Raw genomic sequence first — 25,640 nt, forward strand, 5'->3', positions numbered from 1 at the left:
TACCTATTAAATGGTTCACTCAAACAGATGTCACATTGACTTCAAAACCCAAGTTCTTCTCTCTTGGTTACCCTGCCTTTCCCAGGAAGTGATGAATAACGCTTGTATAAATCTACACTGAATGGGGAGAGCCAGAGAAGAGTCATACATTTCTCAAAACCAGTGTGTTTGGAGGAGGTCTTCCTTTGAAATGAATTTCTTCATTAGCAAATTCCATTTACTCAGTGAGATACAATCATATTTCATATGTGTGTAGAGATGTATGTATACGTGCGTGTATACATACACACTCCCTATAACTTAAGGATGCCAAGTGATTTTTCAGTGTTTTATCAGTGATCCTAGAAGCAAGGTTAGCATAAAAACAAAACCAAACTTTGTTCATGCGGTGATTAAAAGTAAGGTTTTCTTCTTTGAAATGGTTGTAATTATATTACAATGTAGAAACATACTTGGGTTCTCTAGCCCAAATTGTTATCATAATAATATGTGAAAATTTTAGGGATGAGCCTGAGAATTAGTGCAGGCCATAAATAACCATAGTGGTGAAGTCTAATTCTCATTCTGAGTATAGTTGGAGTTCTCAACTATGCGTTCAGAATTGCCTCATAATGTCATACATAGTATTTTATTTCAAGTATTGGGGAGTTCAAGGGCTGTGTGAGTAGTCTTTGAAAGAGCCTTCGCGAAGAGAGAAAAGGAAAAAAAATTCAAGAATTTTTGAAGGAAAAAATACGTAAAGTTTAAAAGTGAGAAAGTATAATATTAATACTGTTGGTGCCTTATTTTACACATGAGGAAATTGAGCTACAAAGAGAGATTACGTTACTGAATTGCCTGAAGTTACACAGCTGAATGACAGAGCCAGGACCAAAACCCCAGAGTGTAGTTCTGGAATCCATGTGCTTGACCACTTCACCGTACCAGTGGGGCAGTTAAAGGATAAGTGAGCTTTAAAATGGAGATTTCAGGTTACTTTCAGAACTCATTTAACTTGATTAAGTTATTGTAAGTGTTTACTGTTCTGAAATTGTGTCCTTTAGCTCTAAGCCTGTTGTAGACAAAGACTGTAACTAGCTTCTCCTGAACTGTGGGGTTGATTGAAGGTTCTGCTTGACTTCGTGTTACTTCAGCTCTTGTTCAGTGTAGCTGAGGTCAGCGAAGGTGGTATAGGAACTGGGTATGAAGTTTAAAAGGGAGTTTGTGAGCATAGAACAAGTTCTGTGCTGGAAATGAAAATATGTTATAAAAAGTTGGTGTTAAAACTGAGTAAAAGCCCATCCATTCTCTCCTTCTTTTTCTGTGTCTTGAATTTCAACCCAAATATGAAATGCCATTTTATGAAATTGATGCTTTATCAGTTAGACCAAAGATACTTCTTCTGAATATAGCATGTAGAATCATGTTGATAAATATTCGTACAGTTGAATACTGTGGCTTTTTAAATCAGAAGGGCAGGAAAGTTTATGGATTTTAGCTCCTAAGTGCTGTATTAAAGATAATTTGGGGAGCCGGGGTGGCTCAGTCAGTTAAGCGTCTGCCTTCAGCTCAGGTCATGATCCCAGGGTCCCGGGATCGAGGTCGCGTCCATCTCCCTGCTCAGTGGGGAGCCTTCTTCTCCCTCTCCCTCTGCAGCTCCCCCTGCTTGTGCTTTCTCTCTCATACACCCTCTTTCAAATAAATAAAAAATTAAAAAAATAATAATTCTTCCTTAGCTATCAGACTGTGAGAAGAAAAGCCTTGATTCCTTCAGAAGGGTTCTTTTTCTCCCTAAGATTTTATTTATTTATGAGAGCAAGAGAGAGAGAGAGAGAGAGAGAGAGCGAGCAGGGAGGGGCGGAGGGGGAGGGAGAGGGAGAGAGTCTCTGCACTGAGCATGGAGCTTATCGTGGGGCTCCATCTCATGACCCTGAGATCATGACCCTGAGATCTTGACCTGAGCTGAAACCAAGAGTCAGACGCTTAACTAACTGAGCCACCCAGGCACTTCCAGAAGGGTTCTTAATAAAAATAAAGGGTATTAGTGTGCATTTCTTAGCAACATGTACTTCCAGTAACTGAATGACTATCTTGGTAGCCTTTATGTCTTATTGTCAGAAATGCATATTTAATATTTTGTAGTACTTTTCCTATTGTTGACATACAGGCCTGACATTTTTTTGGGACCCATTTCTTAAACTTATCTTTAAAAAAGTAGACATATGTAAGAGAAATATGGTTCAGAATTAAACCCTGCAAAGTTTTATGAATAGATTAATAACCCAATTCCCATTCATATACTAATTTTTATAATATAAACCTTTTCATTTATGCTCCTTAAAGCCATCTTGATTACTTCTTGTCCCCCTGGACACAAGGATACCAACTTGAGAAGAAACCGTATCATATGTCTTTTATAGTATAATAAAACATTATTTGAACCTCATATTAAAGATAGGTATGCATATTTATAATAGTCATCTAACATTAAAAAATTTTTGTGTTGTCTTTTATAATATGTATTTAATATTTTTAATATTTGGAGATCAGTTTTCAAACCTGTAGGAAAACAGTTTTTGCAACTGCAACAAGTTTTTGAATGTATTTTTTCCTTTACTATTTATTAATTTGATTAGGAAATGAATAATCAGCATTAAAACTAGCATTCCAGCTTCCTGTATTTTTCATAATTAATTTAACTCTCTTAACTTAGTCAATTGATGTTATAAGTTGTGTTTGTGACAAGCATCTGTTAAGTAAGAGAAAAATATAGGAATAGCTAGTTATTTCTTAGGAATCTTCCCTGATGGTTGTCTACTTTGTGGCTCAGATTTATGTCCTGAGTTGGCTTTTCTTAGTCATCTAGCACCAGGCTCCTTTGGCCCCGTAATTCAAATTAGTCTGATTTATATATGTGTCTGTATATAATGTATATGTGAGTATGTCTAGAAGTACAAATCATCTGTAAAATGAGGTAGCATCAGTTCTGAAATCCTTACTTTTTTTTTTTTTTTTTNTTTAAAGATTTTATTTATTTATTCGACAGAGATAGAGACAGCCAGCGAGAGAGGGAACACAAGCAGGGGGAGTGGGAGAGGAAGAAGCAGGCTCACAGCAGAGGAGCCTGATGTTGGGACTCGATCCCATAACGCCGGGATCACGCCCTGAGCCGAAGGCAGACGCTCAACCGCCGTGCCACCCAGGCGCCCCGCTGAAATCCTTACTTATTATGTGGATAATAAAACTGTCATTCTAGATTAGTGTGACTAATTGAGCATTGACTACATTACTTGCATTGATCAGCCAAAATTAATTGAGAGCATAATTTGTATTTTCCACAATATTATACATGACAGTAGTTTCAGAATCAAACTTCTGGAGTCTTGTGCTCTTGTGGAAAAGTTATACCTGAATCATAGTCAGATGAATGATGGATCTGAGGATTTGGGGTGGGAAGAGGGAATTCAAAACTATCTTTAGTTGCTTATGTTCATTTCTGTGATCTTATCCACTGAAATTGTAAACTGATCTTCTAAATCTTTTCTGTAGGAAATTTTGGGAGCGGTTTATTGCCCTGTGTCATGAAAATAATAGCCTACACGGAATCACTTTTGAACAGATCAAAGCTCAGCTAGAGGCTTTAGAACTCAAGAAGACGTATGTGTTGAATCCACTGGCTCCTGAATTTATCCCCCGGGCTCTAAGACTGCAGCATTCAGGAAATACCAACAAACTGCAGCAGTCACCCCCCAAGGTAAAGCCTGCTGATGGAATCGAAGAGGGTAGAGGGAGAGAACAGCACAGAAGGGTCCAAGGTTCATTGGGCTGCAAGTTACTTTAAGTATTGGAAATGAAGGTTACATTTGGCGGCAAGCAGTTTCTGCAAGGAGCTTGTCTAGTTCGGACATGTAAGTGAGAATACAGTGTGGTGTGTAGCCATGCTCAATGTCATAATCATTCTCAAAAAAAAGTTTTCAAGTACCTGATTGCTTCTGGTGTCCTTTGTATAATACCCCCCTGACCTCTCTACTGATAGGCTTTTATTTAGCAAGATGTGAATAAAACAAAGCAATTTAAAAGACTATCAACACTCATTAAAAGCATGCCCTTAGAGCATATTAGTATGAGGAATAAAATTATATAATAGTGTTTGTAGAAAATAGATAGTTCTAATCCTGTGTTGATGACCAATTCATTTCAAGTAATATTTGACACAGAAAATTTGGTTGACCTCTTGAAGATTACTTTAATTGATTCGGCCTATATTTGTTGTTGAAGAAGTAGTCCAATCAGGAGCGGAGGTGGGTCAGTCAGGGCCATGTCTACTTTTGAACCATGGTTATTTTGGGCAGGGACAGCTGGTGTATTTGCTACAGTGCCTGAAAAAAATATGTTTGCACTTAGCATCTAGAAAAGAAAGTTATGAGAATGGCGTATTTAGTATTTGTTCTGGTTTTTTTGGTGTGTTCAGAGTCATCGGTATGGTATTAAATTTATTGACATGAATGAAGTAAAAGAACATGTCAGTTTGGGTCTTCATTTTAAAAATGTAAAACCTGATGTGTAAACAATAATAATGGTTTAATATCTTGAAAATCTTTAAGCTAAATAGGTATTATGCTGAGAAGAGAACTTCTATGTTAATAATACTGTTGTGTATTATTAGTTTAATAAAAATGGAGCGAATGTGTGGTAATGTTTTAGTGATTTGGGATTTCCAGGGGATTAAGTATCTTGTATAAATGAATCTCCTAGATTTCTAAAGCTTAAACTATTAATAAATCGATAATCAGCTTATCAGCTAAGTTTCTTCTGTGTGCCAGCTGCTGTGGTAGGTGCTAGAGAAGCATAGATGAGCGAAGTAGGCCCCTGAGTCCTTGACGGCAGGTGTTGGAGGGTGATGGTCACAGGGAGTGGGTGGATTCAAGGCAGTTTCCGCCACAGAGCTCTTGTTTAGGAGTCCACGGAGTGGATGGGGATAGTGCTAGACTGAGGAGACATATCAGAAACTAGAATATAAAAGCTCCATTAGGACAGAGATTTTTGCCTGTATTATTTACTGCGCTAGGCTCTGTGCCTGGAACAACACTTGGCTCATCATAGGTGCCTAAAAGTATTTTTTAGGTGAGTGAATGAAGCTTAAGAAAGAGCGTATACAAAAGGCCAGAGGTGTGAGAGAATAGGCTCTGCAGGGACCAGCAGGGAGTTTAGGGTGTGGGGGGAGTAGGGAATCCAGGTAGAAATTTTTATATTTTACTGTTTTTTTAATTAAAATGTTGTAAAATCAATATACCTTTTGCACGTCCCTAACTACTATAGAGTAAACTCTTCTTACCGACTTGAGAATGTAAGCATCCATTTGTGTACTATAGGTGCAGCTAGATTCAAGCCATGATACCAAATGTGGACTGACCCTAAGCAGGATCCTGCAGTTTGCTTTTTGTTTTCGTTTTAAAGGTGAAGTAAATATATGTTCAATCCACTTGCTTTTCTAAAACCATAAACTCCCAAAAGACAAAAATCCTGTTCTATATACTTTTTTATGGCCCCTAGCGCCTCGCCCCACTCTTTGCATGTAGTGGGTGCTCGGTGAATATTTGATAAGTGAATAATGGTTATGATGCATCCAGTAGAGTGTAGCGTGCCTTTTCTCTCCCTCTCCCTCTCTCTCTTTTATTTTTGGGTGTGGCTTTTCTCTTTTAATAAGAGGATTGTGTAGTTAAAGCCCAAAGTAGCCATTGCCCCGAATTCTTTTTTCCTTTTCGAAAATACTCTTCACTGATGCAACAGATAACGTCTGTTGCACAGTGGTTCATCAAATTATTTATACACCTGGCTATTTAAAATTATTATTTATAGCATGTATGAGAATAATTCTTTTATTTATTTTTTTAAAGCAGTTTTTTTTTTTTTAAGATTTTATTTATTTATTTGACAGAGATAGAGACAGCCAGCGAGAGAGGGAACACAAGCAGGGGGAGTGGGAGAGGAAGAAGCAGGCTTATAGAGGAGGAGTCTGATGTGGGGCTCGATCCCATAATGCCAGGATCACGCCCTGAGCCGGAGGCAGGCGCTTAACCGCTGTGCCACCCAGGCGCCCCGAGAATAATTCTTTTAAATAACTGAGGTATAGTGAGCAAGAGGTTATTTTTGTCACTTTATCTCCTTTCTCTCCCCAGTATTTTATTTTACTTCCATTAAATTGTTTTTGAGGTTTGAGTTTGTACTAGAGTCTTGGTTTATTTAACTTTCTGTTGTAGGAAGTTTCAGGCATATTCATAAGTAGAATAGTGTAATGAATTCCCTGTCATCTAAGGTCTTTTTTTTTTTTTTTTAAAGATTTTACTTATTAGCACGTGCGAGAGTGTGAGCACTAATGGGGGGAGGGGCAGCGGGAAAAGCAGACTCCCTGCTAAGGATGGAGCCCAACTCAGGGCTCAGGCCTAGGACCCTAATAAGGTCATGACCTGAGCCAAAACCAAGAGTCAGACGCTTAACTGACTGAGCCACCTGGGTGGCCCCCTGTCATCTAGGTTTATTAATTACCAACTTAATCTTGTCTCATCTACAGACCACTCCCCACACCCCCCCAATTACACACTGGAAATTTTGAAACAAATCCCAGATATTTTATTTCACGTACTAGAGTCTTCTGATGAATGAGGATTTACTTCATTGCTAGAAAAGGATGCTATTTCTGAAAACATGATACTAAACCATACAATTTCCCCTTAAGGTTTCCTTAATGTTTAACTTTTAACATAGTTCTGTGCATAAGATATATTAAAAATTAGTATTGTTGATGTTAGACTATGATTTAAATCCCAGTCTGATTTCATGTGAATGCCATCATCAGAAGCCTGGCCAGGACCTACTCGTCAGGGCTGTGTTCGGCAACAGTCACATCACTTTATGCTAAGAGGTCTGGTCTGTGATGGTGTTAGCGAAGGTATGGGATGTTAGGGCCCTAGGAGCCTGTTGTCCGAGCTGGCCCTTTATTGCCTCCCTCTCTGCAGGCATCATTTATTGCCAAGCGCCTCTTTCATGGGAGCCCACGGAATAAGCACAGAGAAAAGCAATTTGCCTGTTTTCATTCTACTCCTCAGGCATTTGCTGGGAGCAGCATTTGGAAGCTTTGCTAAAATGGAACAGATTCATTTGTACACATTCTAAAAACCGGTCAGAGCATAGATAATACTCAGAAATGGATTCTCTGAAAAGACCATAGCATTATTTTATAGATTCTAGTTGTGAGTTGTTTTCATCCTCTGTCTCTAGCTGCTTATGTGGTGTCTCACTGTCCAGACATCAGAAGACATGTCAGTCTGTGTACTCCAGTAGCTTCAGTGCCCGGCCGGGGGGAACATGTGGTGGGCCTCATTAACATTTGTTGAATGTGGAAATGGCAAACAATGTGCGAAAAAATATTATTTGAATAAACAAATGGTGGAGTAAAAAGTCCTTACAAACTGTGTTGACGTGTGCTACATACGCTTATAAAAATCCTGACATTCTAGTAAAGGTATACATACTTTCTGAGATTTATTAGCAAACTTCTGAAATTATCACTGTGGAATGAATTTTACACATAGTGCTAACCCTACTGCTACATTGTTATTTTGTTTATAAGCTACCAACACCACCTGGTTCTTCTGTGGACCACGTACACTTACTGCCCTACAGCTGCGTGCTAAGTCGAAGCATCCGAGGAAAGTTCTTCCTGCACTGAACCGTACAGAGTGCTGAGTTATACTTGTAGAGATGCCTATCATTTTACCTGATAGGCCCCAAGTTGCTTTTTAATTTAGTGTGTCCCACTACCCAGAGTGCTGGTGTATATTGTCCGGCCTGCTTCCAGCTTTACAGGATAGGATTAATCTAGACTGTGGATATTCTGTGTATCGGTTTCCTATTGTTGCTGCAACAAATTAGCACAAACCTAGTGACTTAAAACAACACAGATGTGTTATCTCACATTTCTTTGGGTCACTGTCCATATTGCCATGGTTGGTTTCTCGGTATTGGGTCTCACAAGGCCAGGATCCAGCTGTTGGCTGACTGACCTCTTATCTGGAGACTCTGGGAAGAATCTGCCTCAGAGTTCATGCAGAATGCACGTGCTTATGGTTGCAGGACGCAGGTCCTTGTTTCCTTGCCTGCTGGAGCATTCTTAGCTTCTGGAGGCTTCCCTCCCGTTTTTGCATTTAGCCCTTGTGTTGTCTCAGAGTCCCCAGCAGTGTATTAAATCCTTCTCTCCCTTGGAATCTCTGACTTCCTCTTCTGCCACATCTGTCTGACTCCACCTGGGGAAACTTTTCTGCTTTTAGGGCTCATGTGATGTGAGTGGGTCCACCCAGATAATCTGGGATAATCTACTTACTTCAAATACACCACTTAATTGTATCTGCAGAGTCCCTTTTGCCACCTAACATGGTGTGGTCATGGATTCCAGGGATCAGGGTGTGGACATCTCTGGGGGGCTGTTTGTACATTCTGACTACATCACTGTTTGCATGCTGCATGATCACCCCTGCTTGATGGTTCATTAGAGGCTAAGAAATCTAAATGGTTTGCTACCCTTTTGGAACAGTCTTATTTCCTTTCTTCCATCAGTGTATGTGCCCCGGCTGCTCTTGATGTCACCTCTGATTGCTTCTGCTTTGGATCTTCCCGCCTACTTTTACCATCTCTGCTGCCTGCCACGCTCACCTTTTCATGGTTTCTTCTTTCTTCTGCCTGCTTTTCTTACTGCTCCTCTATTCCTCAGAAGTTTGTTTTTTTATAGCTAGTGCCAATCACTGGGAACATTCTCCAGATTAATGGACCGACTGTGATTCTTAATGGACTGACTGTGATTCTTTTGTGAGTGTTTCTTTTTGACTTTCTAAGAGTTGGAGCTTCATTGCCCTTGTCCGCACATAACTAACCTACCTGACCGCACGCCTTTGATGTTTAGTGCTGACCTGAATAATTAACATTGCGGACAGATAGGGAGGTAAATGAAGCGTCACTGTACTTTTGCTTTGGTCAGGAGTAAATTTTTCTTCCTGCTATAGATGCTGTCTATCCCACGCCCCCACCCCCTCCCTGGGAGCCTTTAGTTTTCAGATGTTATGTACAAGTAACAGATTTGTGTGTGTCTAAGGGTAAGTTGTATAATGTGCTACTTGGGTTGTATCATGGCTTTGAAGTTATATTTAGCTAATAGAACGAGAAGGACATTTTTTAAAGTCCAGAAATTCAGAACCATTGTGTCTTCAAATATTGTTTCTGCCTAAAGTCATCCCCTTTAGTGGTATATGAATCTAGCGTTGCTTGTTTAATAAATCTTCAATTGATGGACATTTTGGTTGTTAACATTTAACACACATATAAACAATGCTGTGATGAACATCTGTGCCCAAATCCAGTATTATTTCATTTGGATAAATTCCTGAAAGTGCACTTACTGGGTTAAAGTGTGTACATTTTTGGTGCTTCTGGTAATATTGCCAAATTGCTTTCTAGAACATTTGTACATTCTCTTAAGCGGATTGTGTCATGGTCTTTTCCTGTTCCTTCAGTAAATTTTACACTTTAAGATGCCATGGAATCATGCTCGAAATACCAAAAGTCCCAAACCATGTTTATGTTCACATGGTTGTTTTAAAGGTTTTCATCCTCAGGAATTGAAGACTGATGTTTTTCCCTTAAAAAAAACAACTTTTCATTTCATCAATTAATAGAAAATTTGTAGAGAAGCTGCAAAGGAATAGAATTTAGGTTTCAATCACATTGATTGCTTATTTTTATTTAAGAAATCATTTAAACAAAGAATTTTAGATACCCTTTGAAGCTGAGAAAACTAGAGGCGTAAAAACATGACTTAATATTTATTTATTTATTCATTTTTTAAAAAGGTATTATTTATTTATTTGTGAGAGTATGAGCAGGAAGGGGGGCAGAGGGAGAGGGAGAAGCAGACTCCCCACTGAGCAGGGAGCCCTTCATGGAGCTCGATCCCAGGATCCTGAGATCATGACCTGAGCCGAAGGCAGATGCTTAACTGACTGCGCCACCCAGGCACCCTCCCCCCACAACGACTTAATATTTAAAAAGTTGACTCAAAGCCGTCTAATGGTTATTAATTACAAACTCGCAGTCTTTGAATTTTAGTTGTTGATGTATATATTTAATTTGCCTAGGATTGGGAAAGTAGTTGTTGTTCTCCTAATATTAAATGTGTTTAAATTATTATACTTCTGTTTTTTTCTGTAAAGGGGAAAAGCCTCCATCATACCCAGAATGATCATTTCCAGAATGATGGAATTGGTAAGGAAAATTAGTCCTGTGATAGCTTGCTTTTATTATATAAGAGATTTACCCCCAAACTTCATCACTGGAAAGAGGAGGATGGGGAGAGGGATGGACACACACACACACACACACACACACACAAACACATACACCTTGGAACTCACTTAACTCTTTTGTTAACACATCTGGTCTTGTGAATTCTTTGTTATGCTGTTTCTGAAAACAGGTGATTTATATTTAGAAGTTTTGAGGAAAAACATTTAAGCCTATGCAACAAAAGTTTTTGGAACATACTTATATCCTACAAATGTTGGGTCATTGAAATTTCAAGATGAAGTTTATTTAAACGATTTAAAATATTACAGAATTGTGTTTTTAAAATAATAATTGCTTAACCTTCATTTTGTTTGTGGCTGTATTACAGTGCAAGCCAAAACTTTATTGTGAAGGATTGTGTATATTTTCCTAATCTTAGAAGAATGTTTACTGAGTGTGTATGGTTTTCTCTCTTGAAAGACACACCTCTAGCTTCTTGGAAGACATTTACAATTATTCTGGTTTACAAAAGGAATACTTTGTATATGTCAAGCTAATTTTAGGGAACGTTGTAAAATGGTTATTTTTTTTTTAATATGCTTTACTCTTCCACATTGGTATTTCTTTGATTATAAGATACCTTATGACAAACCTGGGAAATGTATTTTGCTGTTGGTGATTTAAATTGTTCTTGTCTAGAGGAATGTGTACATCTACTGAGTGCACCTTCTCTCTGTTTATTTTTCAGTTCAGCCCAATCCTTCTGTACTTATTGGCAATCCTATTAGAGCATATACTCCTCCACCCCCTCTTGGACCTCACCCAAATTTGGGGAAATCTCCAAGCCCTGTTCAAAGAATAGATCCTCACACTGGGACAAGTATTCTTTATGTACCTGCTGTCTATGGAGGGAATGTAGTTATGTCGGTGCCTTTACCTGTAAGTGGACATTTGAGATACTTTCTGTTGAATAAAATAAAATAAAATAAAATAAAATAGGCTTCACTAAATTGGTAACTATCCCAAATAGTGTTCTACCTTTTAACAAAATTTTTTTCAATGCCTGTAAACTTTGAAAGCAGCTCTTTCTTTAACCTTCAAATTTTGAAATGACCAAAGAAATATGAGTTGTTGCTTACAATTTGTTACTAGATTGTCAATGACTATGAAGCAATCTGTAAGTTGGGTGTTTTGATTGAGAAGCCTTTGTATTCTTTTAAAATATTTTTACTGGGAAAATTGAGCCAAAAGTTAACAGAGCTGGTAAATTGGTCTCTTGTTTTATAAAGTGATGTTTTATTTTATCTTTTACTTTTTTATTCTTCATAATTCACTAACCCTTCCTAGGAAATATAGTTTTTTGGAGGAGACAAAGAAGCTTGGATTAGTCTGGCTCTCTGGATCTGTATTTATCTGAAAAATTTCACTTCTTATGAAATCTTACTGGTACTTAAAAAGATTATTAAATCCTTTCTAAGACAATAGGTATTTAGAGAGCTTCCATCTTGTGTAAAACCCATTTTTATTCCTTTAAGTTTCTTTAATATTTTGGTAATTTTGTTAATTTGCTGATATAATATTTCCAAATTCAGAAATTTTAGTCTAGAAAACACATCTTTCACTTAAGGCAAGTATTGTAATTTCAGGCAGACGTGATTATTGCTGAGGATTTTTGGTACCCCACACCACCAAAATGGAAAAATGCCTAGCTATAAACCTTTCTCAGCCATATTGATCACAATCGTTTATAATTACAGCAGCCAATGAGAATAACTGTCAGTAAGAAATATGTAATTCATGCCCACTCCCCATAGATGTTCAATTTTAGCTGACCCCTTATTTCTTCCCAGACAGCCTGGCAACATTATACATCATTTGCTTTAAATAGTAAGTCCCTTAGGATTTATATTTCATTTTACTAGGTCAAAGAGGCTTTCATTATGTAAGATTTTTTTTAGGAGTCTGCATTAAACGTTATATTACAGTAAGAAAGGGGCAGTAGCTTAGATGTCATTGTATTTATCCTTTTATGTTAGTATGCAGAGATTATATGTTTAGATACACCTAAAGAAATGTTCTATTTCAATGGTTTAAGGGAAGAGTTGAATTAATCAAAAGCATTAATTAAATTAATAGCCTGTTTGAATTTTGCCTACAGTAAATGAACGTGAAACGATTGGGTTATTCATGTAAAGCTGGATATGTATATTTTGTGTCGAGACTCCTTAGACTAAATTCCTTCTTAATTTTCCCCCTGTTCTCTCGTTTGGTCTATTAAACTACATAACTATGCCATTATAATTTAAAAGTTAATTTTCTTGGTAATCTGTGACATGTATACATTCATATTGAGAGGAAATGATTCAAGATTATAAAATGATTTAATGTGTCAGGAAATAATTATCAATTTTAAGTCTTCATTTTCTTCCAAACCTGAAAAATGGTCAATTTTCCCTACACACTAAAGATTCAGGAAGCCAATTTTTTTTTAAGGAAGCCAGTGTTTGACCAGCTAAGATGTAGCAGTAATTCTGCCAATTGTTTGACTTTGTAGTTACTGATTTTAATAAGATTAACATCTCTGTGTGTGTGTTTGCTTTTTCCTAATCAGCAGCACTGTAGCAGCTTGCCTTTCGTAATGTTCTTAATGCAGTTATTTTATTCCTTGTAATAACCTAGGTACCATGGACAGGGTACCAGGGCAGATTTGCAGTCGATCCTCGGATCCTTACACACCAGGCAGCGATGGCCTACAATATGAACCTCTTACAGACACACGGACGGGGGTCTCCCATACCGTATGGCCTTGGGCACCACCCACCTGTTAGCATAGGGCAGCCGCAAAACCAGCATCAGGAGAAGGAGCAACATGAGCCAAGTCGAAATGGTGAGTTGCTTCACGATTCTCATGTTCCTAAATTGATGATATGCCTGTTTGTATCAACATGTAAAGTTCTTTTAATGGTATGATTATTTTTTTGAAAGATTTTATTTATTTATGTATTTATTAAGAGAGAGAGAGAGAGAGAGAGAGAGAGAGAGAAAGCATGGGGAGGGGCAAAGGGAGAGGGAGAGACTCTCAAGCAGACTCCCCGCTGAGCGCGAAGCCCATCATGGGGCTTGATCTCCGGGCGCTGAGACCACAAACCTTAGCTGAAACCAAGAGTCAGACGCTCAGCTGACTGAGCCACCCAGGTGCCCAATATTTAGAGTGTTTTAAATGATAGTTATTTAAAATTGAGACAAAATCCTCTCCTGTTAAAACATTTTTACTGACCCAAATTTATTTTTGTGCTGTACTAAACATGAATGCTACTCTTGATTTAAAGTAGTTCTTATGTAAGTCACAATCTCCTGTCTTCTTGAATTATAAATAAGGAAAAATCACCCAGTCTGTTTTTTAAAGTCAGGTTTATTGAGGTATAATTTATAGACAGTAAAATTCACTTTTAAAATGTACAGTTGATGTGTTTTGACAAATACGGAGAGTTGTTAACCGCCACCAGAATCAAGATACAGGATATTTACATAACTCAGCATCTTCCCTCATATCCCTTTGTAGTCTGCCTTGTCTCCAACCCCCAGCCCCGGGCAACCACTGATCAGACTTTTGTCTCTGTACTTTTGTCTTTAGTGTGTCATGTAAATGGAATTGGGGAGTATATAGTTTGTGTGTCCAGCTTCATGCGCTTAACTTAATGCTTTTGAGATTCATGTTGTCTGTGTCAGTAGTTTGTTCCTTTTACTGTTGATTAGTATTCTATTATACGGATGCATCACAGTGTTTTTATCTACCCATCAATTGATGGGCACCTTAGTTATTTCTAATTTTTGTCTCTTATGAATAAAGCTGCTATGAACATATGTGTGAACATATGTTTTCATTTCTCTTGGGTGTATGCCCAGGAGTAAGATTGCCAGGCATATTGTAAATATATAGGTGACTTTATAAGAAACTGCCACGCTGTTTTCCAACAGTGGCTGATACGCTTTTCATTTCAGCTAGTAATGTATGAGATTCCTAGCTGTTCCACATTCCCATCAGCACTTAGTGTTGTCAGTCTTTTTAATTTTACCCTTGCTAGTGGGTATCTGATAGTAGCTGATCATAATATTAGTTTGCATGTTCCTAATGACTAGTAATGTTGAATATTTTTTCATTGGGCTCATTTGCCCTCTGTATATCTTTCATGAAGTGTCTTTTCATATTTTTGCCCACTTTTTTATTAGTTTGTTTTATAAAGTTGTAAGAGTTCTGTATATATTCTGGATACAAATCTTTAATTAGATACATGTTTTGGGAAAATATTTTCTCCCAGGATATGGCTTGCCTTTCTATTAACAGTATCTTTCAAAGAGTAGAAGTTTCTCCTTTTGATAAAATTCAGTTTATCCAGTTTTTTTTTCTTCTCTGAGTCATGTTTTGGTGTGGTGTATGAAGTTTTTCGACTGACCCAAGATCGCAAAGATCTGTTTTTTTCCCCTAGAAGTTTCATAGTTTTAGCTCTTACATTAGGTCCATTTTGAGTTGAGTTTTATATGTGGTACAAGGTAAGAATTGAGGGTTTTGTTTTTGTTTTTTTGTTGCTTTAATTTGTTCTAGTACCATTTGTTGAAAACACTGTCCTTCCTCTATTAAACGTAGTGCCTTTGTTGAAGGTCAGTTGACCACATTATATGAAGTCTTCGTTCTGTTCTTTTGATGCACATGTTCATGTGTATGCCAAATGTGCTGTCTTGATTCCTGTAGCTTTACATAAAGTCTTGACATCAGGTGCTTTGAGTTTTCCAACTTTGTTCTTTTTCAAAAATGTCTATTCCAGGTCCTTTGCATTTCCACATACATTTTAGAACCAGCTTCTCAGTTTCTACAAAAAACCCTCCTGGGGCTTTGATTGGGATTGTGTTGGTCTGTAGATCAATTTAGGGAGGACTGACATCTTAACAGTATTGTGTCTTCTGATACATGAACAGAATATCTCTATTTCTCTCTTTTTAAAGATCTTTAACTTCTTTCAGCCTTTTTTTTTTTTAAGTTTTCAGTATATGACTCTTACATATTTTGTTAGAGTGAAAGCTTAATATAAATATTTAGTGTTACAATTTTCCTCCTCAGTAGTGCATCCCACAAATTCTTATGCTGTATTTTCATTTCATTCAGTTGAGTCACTTTCTAATTTCACTTGAAATTAGGTCCATAGAATATTTAGAAAGGGGAGTTTTAGTTTCCAGTTATTAGGGGTCTTCTAAGAATTTTTATGTCACTGATTTCTGCATTAATTCCATTGTGGTAAGAAAGCATGTTTTGTATGACTCTAACTCCTTTGAATTTATTGAGATTTATTTTATGGCCCACAATATGGTGTTTCTTTGCAAGTGTTCCATGTTCACTTGAGAAGAATGAAGTGCTCTATAAATGTTACTTAGGTCTACTATATTCTTGCTGATTTTCTGTCTACTTTTAAAAAAAAAATATGTATTGCGAGGGCAATATTGAAATGTCCAAGTACAATTGGCATTTGTCTATTTTTCCTTTAAGTTTTGCTTGATTGATTTTGAAGTTCTGTTATTAGGAGCATCAACATTTAGAATTATGTGCTCTTGATTAATTAATTCTTGTGATTTTGGAGTGACTTCCTTTATCCCTGGTAATAGTCTTTGCTCTGTGATCTACTTTGCTTAATATCTAATGTAATTGCTTACATTAATATCTAATGTAATCGCTTTAGCTTTCTTTGACTAGTGGTGGCATGGTGTATCTTTTTTGACCCTTTTCTCTTTTCTTTCTTTCTTTTTACCTGTTACTTTTAATCTCTTTGTGTCTTTATATTTAAAGTGCATTTCTTGGGGCAACTGGGTGGCTCAGTCAGTTAAACATCTGACTCTTGATTTTGGCTCAGGTCGTGATCTCAGGATCATGGGATTGAGCCCTGCTTCGGGCTGTGTTTGAGATTCTCTTTCTCCTTCTCCATTTGCCTCTTCTCTCATGTATGCTCTTTCTGTCTCTAATACATAAAATCTTTAAAGTGGATTTATTGAATTTATTTTTTAAAAGATTTATTTAGAGAAGTTTGGGGGATGGGCAGGGATAGATAGAGAGAAAGAGAGTGAAAATCCCAAGCAGACTCCCTGCTGAGCATGGAGCCCTATGTGTGGCTCAATCCCATGATCCTGAGATCCTGAGTTAATGACCTGAGCCAAAACCAAGAGTTGAGTGCTCAACCGGCTGAGCCACTCAGGTGTCCCTACAGTGCATGTATTTTAGATGGTATATGGTTGGTTCTTGATTTTTGTTTTTGTCCAATGTGACAATCTCTGCTTTTAATTGGGGTGTTTAGACCATTTATACTTAATGTGGTTATATAGTTAGGCTTGATTTTATCATCTTGCTGTCTTTAATTTGTCCAGTCTGTTTTTGTTTCTCCTTGACTTTTTTCCTGCCTTCTTTTGGATTAGTTGAAAATTTTTTATGATTCCTTTTTATCTCCGTTTTTTGGTTATTAGCTCTAATGCTTTATTATTTTGGTATTTGCTTTAGAGTTTATAGTATGCAACTTAACATCTCACAGTCTACTTTCTAATTTATATTTTACCACTTCATGTACAGTAAAAGAACCTTGTGATATTTCAGTTTTTCCTCTCCTGGCTTTTATGATATTACTGTCATGCATTTTACTTTTACATATGTTATAAGCCCAAACACTGTTATTATTTTTGTTTAAACAGCCAAGTATCTTTTTAAAGAGTTTTAAATAAGAACAATAATTTTTTGTATCTATCCATGTAGGTAGCATTTCTGGTAATCAATCTATTTCTTTTCTTTTCTTTTCTTTTCTTTTCTTTTCTTTTCTTTTCTTTTCTTTTCTTCTTTTTCTTTTCTTTCTTTTCTTCCTTTCTATTCATATTTTCATTTGATAGAGTTTTCCTTTTGCCTGAAGGACTTTTCTTAACATTCCTTGTAATGTGATTCTACTGGTGATGAATTCTTTCAATGTCTGTATGCCTGAAAATATTTTTCTTTTACTTTCATTTTTGAAAAATATTTTTGCAGGGTATAGACTTCTTGGTTGACAGTTTTTAATCTTTAAGTACTTTAATGATGTTACTCTGCTGTCTTCTTGTGTTGAATTGTTTCTAGTGAGAAATCTGATGTCATCCTACCTTTGTTTTTCTACATATAATGTGGCTTTTTTTCTCTGACTCCTTTTAAGAGTTTCTTTTTCTACTGGTTTTCGGAATGGCTTATGATATTCCTTGGTGTAGTTTTCTTCATGCCTCTTGTGTTTGGGGTTTTGTTGAGCTTCTTGGATCTGTGGATTCATAGTTTCCATCAAGTTTGGAAACTTTTGACCTTTATTTCTTAAGATATTTTTGTCTCACCTCCTCTTGGCTTCTTCAGGAATTCCAGCTACCCAGATATTAGGCTGATTAAAGTTTCCCCATAGTTCATGGATGCACTTTCCTTTTTTTTTTTCTCTTTCTCTTTTTGTGTTTCATTTTGTGTAGTTTCTGTTGCTATGCCTCATGTTCACTAAGTTTTTATTCTACAATGTCTAATCTGCTAGTTCTATCCAGTGTATTTTTCTTTTCTTTTTTTTATAATAATTTTTATTATGTTAGTCACCATACAGTACATCCCTAGTTTTTGATGTAAAGTTCCATGATTCATTACTTGCGTATACCTATCCAGTGTATTTTTCATCTCAGACATTGTAGTTTTCATTTCTTGAAGTTTAGTAGTAAGCATGTTCTGGCATGAAAATTCATATTGCAACTTTCCAGTAGCTTTCCTAAAAGAGGGATGTATGTATGTATATATGTATTTGTTTATTTATAAATAGGCTCCATATCCAGCGTGGAGGCCAATGCAGGGCTTGAACTCATGACCCTGAGATCAAGACCTGAACTGAGATCAAGAGTTGGATATTTAACCGGCTGAGCCACCCAGGTGCCCCATAATAGAGTGATTTTAAACAAGAGTCCAAATCAGGGATTTTTTCAAGGAATTTAAAATATCCAGCAGTTAACTCTTGCAGATTAAAATCCTTTCAAATGTGTGGGGCGCCTGGGTGGCTGTTGGTTAAGCATCCGACTCTTGATTTTGGCTCAGGTTATGATCTCAGGGTTGTGAGATTGAGCCCGGAGTCAAGCTCCATGCTCAGCTCAGAGTCTGCTTGAGATCCTCTCCCTGTGCCCCTCCCCCTGGCTCTCTCTCTGTCTCTCTCAAGTAAATAAATAAAATCTTAAAAAAAGAAGAATAAGATCTTTTCACATTTGTGGAATAGCATTATTTAATTCTATTTTAATTGTGATTTTTAAAAAAATCTTAATTTTGCTTCCTTTACTATTTATCATCCACTTATATTTAGTTTGCTATCTATTACTTTTAAGTAGTATAACTACATTCCTTTCAGAATACCTATTCCGTTTAGGTTCCTTCTTTAAATTGGGTTGGCGTATTATTTGGATTTTTGCTTAATTGAATTTGTGCATGGCCGAAGCATTGAGCCTTTATAAATAGGGAAGAATGCCAGTGCCTTTTGTGCATCTAGTTTAAGAAAACGAGGCTACAGGGGCGCCTGGGTGGCACAGCGGTTAAGCGTCTGCCTTCGGCTCAGGGCGTGATCCCGGCGTTATGGGATCGAGCCCCACATCAGGCTCTTCTGCTATGAGCCTGCTTCTTCCTCTCCCACTCCCCCTGCTTGTGTTCCCTCTCTCGCTGGCTGTCTCTATCTCTGTCGAATAAATAAATAAAATTAAAAAAAAAAAAGAAAGAAAACGAGGCTACAAATTCCTGAAGAATGGGCAATTATCTTTGAAATTATTTTATGTTTTAAGGTTATTCCTTTATTAAGCTTTTGTTTTGACAATGAGGTTTAAGTATAAATTTTCTTTCTTGCAGGGAAACCGTAACTCTGAAACTTTAGAAAAAGCAAATCCAGTAGTATAAATTAATGTAAAGGGTGAAAAATGTTCAAAATATTCTGCTTCTGCCCAGTAGTGGTTAGTCATTGGAAATGTAACATCCATTGGAGACAATTTAAAAGAATTTTTAAATATTTTCTTAGGTAAAAGTGATACAAATAATCCTGGACCTGAAATTAATAAGATTCGAACACCAGAGAAAAAGCCTACAGAATCAAAACAGGTACGCAGCTTACATTTGGTGAATGCATTGTCCGGATGGATTTAGTCTGATTGATATCTTGGAATCTTGATGTTCTAAAGAAAATTTTCTATCTTTTTATGTATGTCTTTTATGTTTATTGTTTCATGAGGATCTGGTGGGTTGTGTTATCCTCTCTCCCTTCACTTTTTCTTTGTGGCTACATTATCTGGCTTATTCATATATTTTCTCAATCTGTGTTATTCAGTGATAGACTTGAATTTAGAGCCTTTCCGTGATAAAGTACTAAGTGAAGACACAGCTGTAGATGTGTCATTGAAAATAATCTCAGAATGCACAGTTGTAATAGTGAAGAAGGAAGACTTAACTTCCTTAAGTTGCTTTAGCTTACCTTGTTCTCTCATTACATCTACTGTATAAATCCTTAACTTTTTAAATTGAAGTATAGTTGACACATAATGTTACATTAACTTCAGGTGTACAGCATAGTGATTCACTGAGTCTATACGTTATGCTTGCTCACCACAGTGTAATTACCATCTGTCACCGTATAGCGTTATTACAATACCGTTGATTACATTCCCTATGCTGTACCTTTTATCCCCATGACTTATTCATGTCATCACTAATCCTAAACTCTTTATCTACCCATTCATCTACTCTCCTTGCTTCTGTGCTATGAACCAGTTAGGGAAAATCAAATCATTGTTGAATTAGTGCCACTAGAAATTAATATTTTCTAATCTCAGGGAACCTCAGGGGCTTCTCTGCATTTCTTTTATGTGGACCTAGCTCCTTTTGCCCGATTTCTCAGCAGCTCTTCTCATGCCTGATACCTTCCACCTTCTATTATCCTTATGATCAGGAGATGACCTTGCCTTAGAGTCACCACATCAGGATGTAGCACTGTTAATTTAAGGCCTTAGACTTAATCACTTTTTCTATATCCTTGAACATCCAGGTAAGAGTCTGATAGAAGAGTTTCAGTCTCAGTTTCGTTTAAGACTAGTCTCTCCTCTTCCGGTCACCTCATAGACTTTGTCCTTGTTCCTCAATTAATTGTCTTTAGATTCTTTCTAGCTACTAGTCCTTCCTCCTCAGCCGGTAAGTAAATTGATTGGTAGACCATTTTAAAGACAAACAAACAAAACCCCCACTTTATATGACCTTCATCTCCTTTATAGCTACTCTCTAAGTTCACCTTTCTACCTCATCTTTTCTTTGCCCCTAACCAACACAGTCTTGTATTAGATTTTGACATTTCAACTATTGAGCTTTATGTGACCGACCATTTTTTTTTTTAAGATTTTATTTTTATTTATTTGAGAGAAAGAGAAAGATCACGAGCTGGGTGAAGGGCAGAGGGAGAAGTGTGATGTGGGTTTCAATCGCGGGACTGTGGGATCATGACCTGAGCCGAAGGCAGATGCTTAACCGACTGAGCCACCCAAGGGCCCCTCAAGCAACCACTCTTATGAACCCACTTCAGTTGTAGTCTTACTTGCCTTTTTTCTGGTATTTTTTACTATTTTCTACTTCATTCTTCTTGACCATCTTGTTTCTTTTGGTTTCTTTGACATACATTTCTACTTTCCACAACACTAACATGACCTGTCTCTTTATGTTCCTGCCCACCCCCTTCCCATCTGTCCCTAGTCCTTATGTTGGGGTTTCCCAAGGTTCTGTCACTGTCCTACACCTCTCTGCATTCTATGATTTCTCACTGTAAACTAGGTCAGTTCTATGGTTTTAAATCTCTGCTGCATGATAATGACTTCCAAATCTGTATTTCTAACTCCAGCTTGCTTTAAGCAACTGTTCTCTATATTCAGTGACTTACGTCCCATAAGCAGCTCTGACTCACAGTTTCTACCACTGAGAGCACTTAGTACCTACTGGAGGAGTACAAGTGAGACAGCCAGTGGCAAGAGGGAGCTGCCGTGCAAGTGGGGGTTCTGTGTGTGTGGAAAGGGATGAGGGGAGAGAACAGGCAGCAGTGAGGATGCTGTGGCAGCCCTTGGAGTCAGGCAGCGTAGGACACAATCTACCACAAGAGCCTTGGATGCTATGAGAGCAACAGAAGCCGAGATAGCCAAGTGTCTCTCGTGTCCCTGTTTTAAAATTTCTCTTATGATCTTTCCTTGTTTAGGAACTAGGCAACCTGATAGATGTGTTTCATTTTCTTTCCACCCTGATGCTTTGTCCTAGGGCCTCGGGGCAAGCCAATTCCTAGCTCTCCTTGACTCAGTGCCTCAGTATTAAGAGGAAAGTGATGGAGGATAATCTAATTCTGGTAATAACCTAATTCTCAGGCACCTTTAGACATTACAGTCCTCTATGCTGCTTAGCCCCTTGTAGTATCATAGAGTAGCACAGTCTTTATTTATTCATTCATGTATTTATTTATTTATTTATTAAAGATTTTGTTCATTAGAGGGAGAGATGGAGAGAGAGAGAGAGCACAGAGGGGGAAGAGCAGAGGGAGAGGGACAAGCAGACTCTGCTGAGCACAGAGCCCAAAGTGGGGCTTGATCCCATGACTTGAGATTATGACCTGAGCCGAAACCAAGAGTCAGATGCCCAACCATCTGATTGAGCGACTCAGGTGCCCTGAGTAGCACAGTCTTTTTTTTGTTTTTAAAAATTTATTTATTTATTTTAGAGAGAAGTGGGGGGAGGGGCAAAAGGAGAGGGACAAGCAGACTCCTGGATGAGTGGGGAGCCTAAGGAGGGGCTGGATCCCAGGACCCTGAGATCATGGCCTGAACTGAAATCAAGATTTGGCTGCTTAACCGACTGAGCCACCCAGGCACCCCGTCGAATAGCACAGTCTTGATTAAGTTTCTATGACTGGCCTAGCTGCTTGTCCATGTCAAGGTCAGAAGTGAAGGAGGCAGCTTATCCACGAACAACCTTCACATCTAATCACGGTCTCCCTCATGTGATCTGAGTATGCTTTTCAACAGTATCTTATGGAAAAATATATATTGCAGCTGAATGTAGCATTAATCATCAAAAAGATGAAGATTTGTGGGGGACAACGTTTGTTTATAAAGAACCTTAAGTAGGTTCTGAAACTTTAAAAAAATTTTGCAGATAAAGTTTATGATTTAATATATAAAGCTTAAATCTTGGCTCATTGTAGACAGTTAGTGACAACTCATTATTGAAGATGCTCCTTACTTATAATGCCGTTGTGGGTAATAGGCTCTGAGACATTCAGAGAGCAGGCATTACAGCTGTTTGGGACGACTGGGGTGAAATTGTCATTCTTCTCATTTCATTTTCTAGACAATTTATATACACCCAGTAATCTTAAGGCCCTATTGGCCAAATTCCGTGGCATTCCATGTGAACTAGTGATGAGAGATGAAAATGCACTGGAGGCACAATTGGCACATCGCAGCCACTGTTGTGATGGCTTGGTTGCCAGGAGTACCTCAGCTGCAATTCAGGAGCAAGCTGCTTGTTCTGGGTTCTCGAGAGTAGGCAGTTGCGTGTTTAGCTTGAGAGCCTTTGGTGAGGCAAGTTCTCTGTAGTCCTCAGTGACTCCACGTTGAAACTTACAAGGAGATTGATATACCAAAGCAGCTCATTGAGTGTTTTGACAGAGATGGGAAAGAAAAATTGCTTCTTTCCACCTTATATTTCAGTTTTCACATTGTCACCACTTAGGATCAAACTTGGATTTTGGAAGAATGATAGCACTCCCTAGCTTACAAATCTTTGGTAGCTTACCACAGTTTACATACAGGATTAAAAATGTTTATTCTCAGTATTGAATCATCCAGGGTCTTGTGTAATTGGACTCTCACAGTTTTATCTGATGTCAGGAAGGGGAAAACTAACATCCAAACAAGTGAGGTTGTAGCTCTGTGTACACAAAGCTTCTCACGCTCCTCAAATCTGCCAGGTTTTTCTCCTTTCCCCATGCCTTGGTAAGCTGTTACCTTTACCTAGGGTGTCCTTCCCTCGCTGGTAAATGCCAGCCCGTTGTGCAAGATTCAGTTCAAACGCCATAGCCTCTGTGGAGTCACCTCTCACTGTCTAGGATCTCCTATCACATCCTTTTGTTAACACCTCTCATTTTGTGTTTACTTGTTGATATCCTTCACTGGACTCCAAGCCTGGGCTTTGCAAACTTTTCCCACAAGAGGCCGGATAGTGCATCTTCAGGCTTTGTGGCCTTATGATTCCTGTGCCAGTCACTCAGCACTGCCACTGTGGTGAGAAGTCAGCCATAGACAGTGTGGCAGCGAATGGGGGTGGCTGTGTTCCAGGAAAAATTTAGCTGCAAAAATTTCGTGGGCCAAAAATGGCCTGAGGACCATCGTTTACCAACCCTCACTCTAAGCGCTTGAGGATACGGACTAAGTCTTCTTAGGCCTTCTTAAGCGCCAGCACAAGATGCAGTGCCCGCGGTAGGTTCTCCGTAAACGTTTGTTGAAAGAATAAGTGTCAGTACCTAATGGCAAGAATTGACAACCAAACTGGTTATACAGAGGTGATCAACTACTTATTTATTTGTTCACTTGTTTAAATTGAGACAAGTGTTTTTAAAATTAATATAGATATATTTGAAGAAAGAGATGTATACAAACAAAATCGGAAGGAAAGGACACATTTTAATGATTTATATCAGAAGGAAATAAATGGTTATCCTTCCAAGGGAGAAAGTGTGAAATTAAAAATAATGTTTTTAAAGGAGTTAAAGTGGGTATGTTATAATAAGATGGCAATAGCTCTTCTTATGACTAAAATTTAATATGCTTTTTTTCTGTTTTATCTTTTCTAACTTGATTGTCAGAAAGTGATTGCCTGGGCACCTAGCACTCAGCTGTGACTGATAAGAATCTGTCCTACCCTGTAGATGTGCTAGGGGTGGGAAAAGGTGGAGAGCCACAGGACCGAGATCTTCCGTAGTTAAGAAAGACTTCTTATTTTTTTCTAGATTGATTTGGAATCAAATCCACAGAACAGAAGCCCTGAGTCGCGTCCTGGTGTTGTTTATCCCAATACCAAATTTCATCGCAAAGATAATCTCAACCCAAGACACATAAATCTTCCTCTCCCTGCTCCCCATGCACAGTATGCAATCCCCAGTCGTCATTTTCATCCCCTCCCCCAGCTACCCAGACCACCGTTTCCGATTCCGCAGCAGCACGCCTTGTTGAATCAGCAGCAGAGTAATTTGCCTGAGCCACCAAATCAGATGCCACCCCAACCAAATCAGGTAGTCCCGCCACAGAACCCCTTGAACCAGCTGACTCAGCAGCCACCTCCTCAACTTTCTCCTGCCTATCAGGCAGGACCCAATAGCGCTTTCTTTAATAGTGCAGTTTCTCACCGACCACAGTCCCCTCCTGCAGAGGCGGTGATTCCTGAGCAGCAGCCTCCTCCCATGCTGCAAGAAGGCCCCAGTCCTCTGCGAGCCATCGCGCAGCCCGGCCCCCTCCTTCCTTCACATCTGAATAACTTCACTGATGAGAACCCCCCAGGATTGCCTATAGGGGAGGCTCTAGGTAAGTTCTCCTGCCACTGCTGGATGTGACAAATTCAGAGATTATTTCCTTAAATTGACAGTGTACTGTGCAATGTTAATTTGGGTCAGGATTGATCCATTTCTTCAAGTAATGGCAGCAAAAATCAGTTGCTTAGTGTGACAGTCAGAATCTTGTTCCGAATGCTGTAGAATATTAAGTATCCAGGAGATGCCAGTTTACATGATTATGATGTAGGTAAGGAAGAATCATCATCACCATCACCATGCCTTTAGTTACTGGCAAATTTAAGAAATACCGCTTTCTCCAAAACCCAAATTGTAGGCATTTCTTTGTCTCTGGGAAGAAAATCTGGTTGCAAAAGCTCTTGAGTCACTTGAAACCCCAAATTAACCTGAAACCCCAAATGCATGAAAATTTAAACTCTTCCCAAATATTTTGCAGATCGTATGCACGGGAGTGTAGCTCTAGAAACACTAAGGCAGCAGCAAGTTCGGTTACAGCAGTGGAATGAGCATCACGCCTATCTCAGTCAGGGCAGTATTCCATACCCACACCATCACCATCCTCACCCTCACCTCCAGCATCTTCCTCAGCCGCCCATTGGATTGCATCAGCCACCAGTGAGAGCGGACTGGAAGCTCCCCAGCAGTGCCGAAGAGGAAGCAGAAACAACAGACTCGAGGTATTTCTGCAGAGTA

General features: G+C 38.3%; 1 protein-coding gene across 9 annotated transcripts in view; it reads left to right on the top strand.

Annotated features, from left to right (window-relative positions):
• The window catches only part of HELZ (helicase with zinc finger), a 155,961-nt gene that overhangs the window by 105,252 nt on the left and 25,069 nt on the right, over window positions 1-25,640 (top strand). For all 9 annotated transcript variants that reach the window (XM_034641000.1, XM_034640999.1, XM_034640997.1 and 6 more), the window contains 7 exons: window positions 3,529-3,733; window positions 10,239-10,290; window positions 11,060-11,250; window positions 12,991-13,198; window positions 19,380-19,459; window positions 24,390-24,960; window positions 25,384-25,624. In XM_034641000.1, coding sequence (XP_034496891.1) covers window positions 3,529-3,733; window positions 10,239-10,290; window positions 11,060-11,250; window positions 12,991-13,198; window positions 19,380-19,459; window positions 24,390-24,960; window positions 25,384-25,624 — 1,548 coding nt within the window. The remainder of the gene's footprint in view (window positions 1-3,528; window positions 3,734-10,238; window positions 10,291-11,059; window positions 11,251-12,990; window positions 13,199-19,379; window positions 19,460-24,389; window positions 24,961-25,383; window positions 25,625-25,640) is intronic.

Source organism: Ailuropoda melanoleuca, chromosome 13 (assembly GCF_002007445.2).
Source record: "Ailuropoda melanoleuca isolate Jingjing chromosome 13, ASM200744v2, whole genome shotgun sequence".
In the NCBI taxonomy this organism is placed as follows: Eukaryota; Metazoa; Chordata; class Mammalia; order Carnivora; family Ursidae; genus Ailuropoda; species Ailuropoda melanoleuca.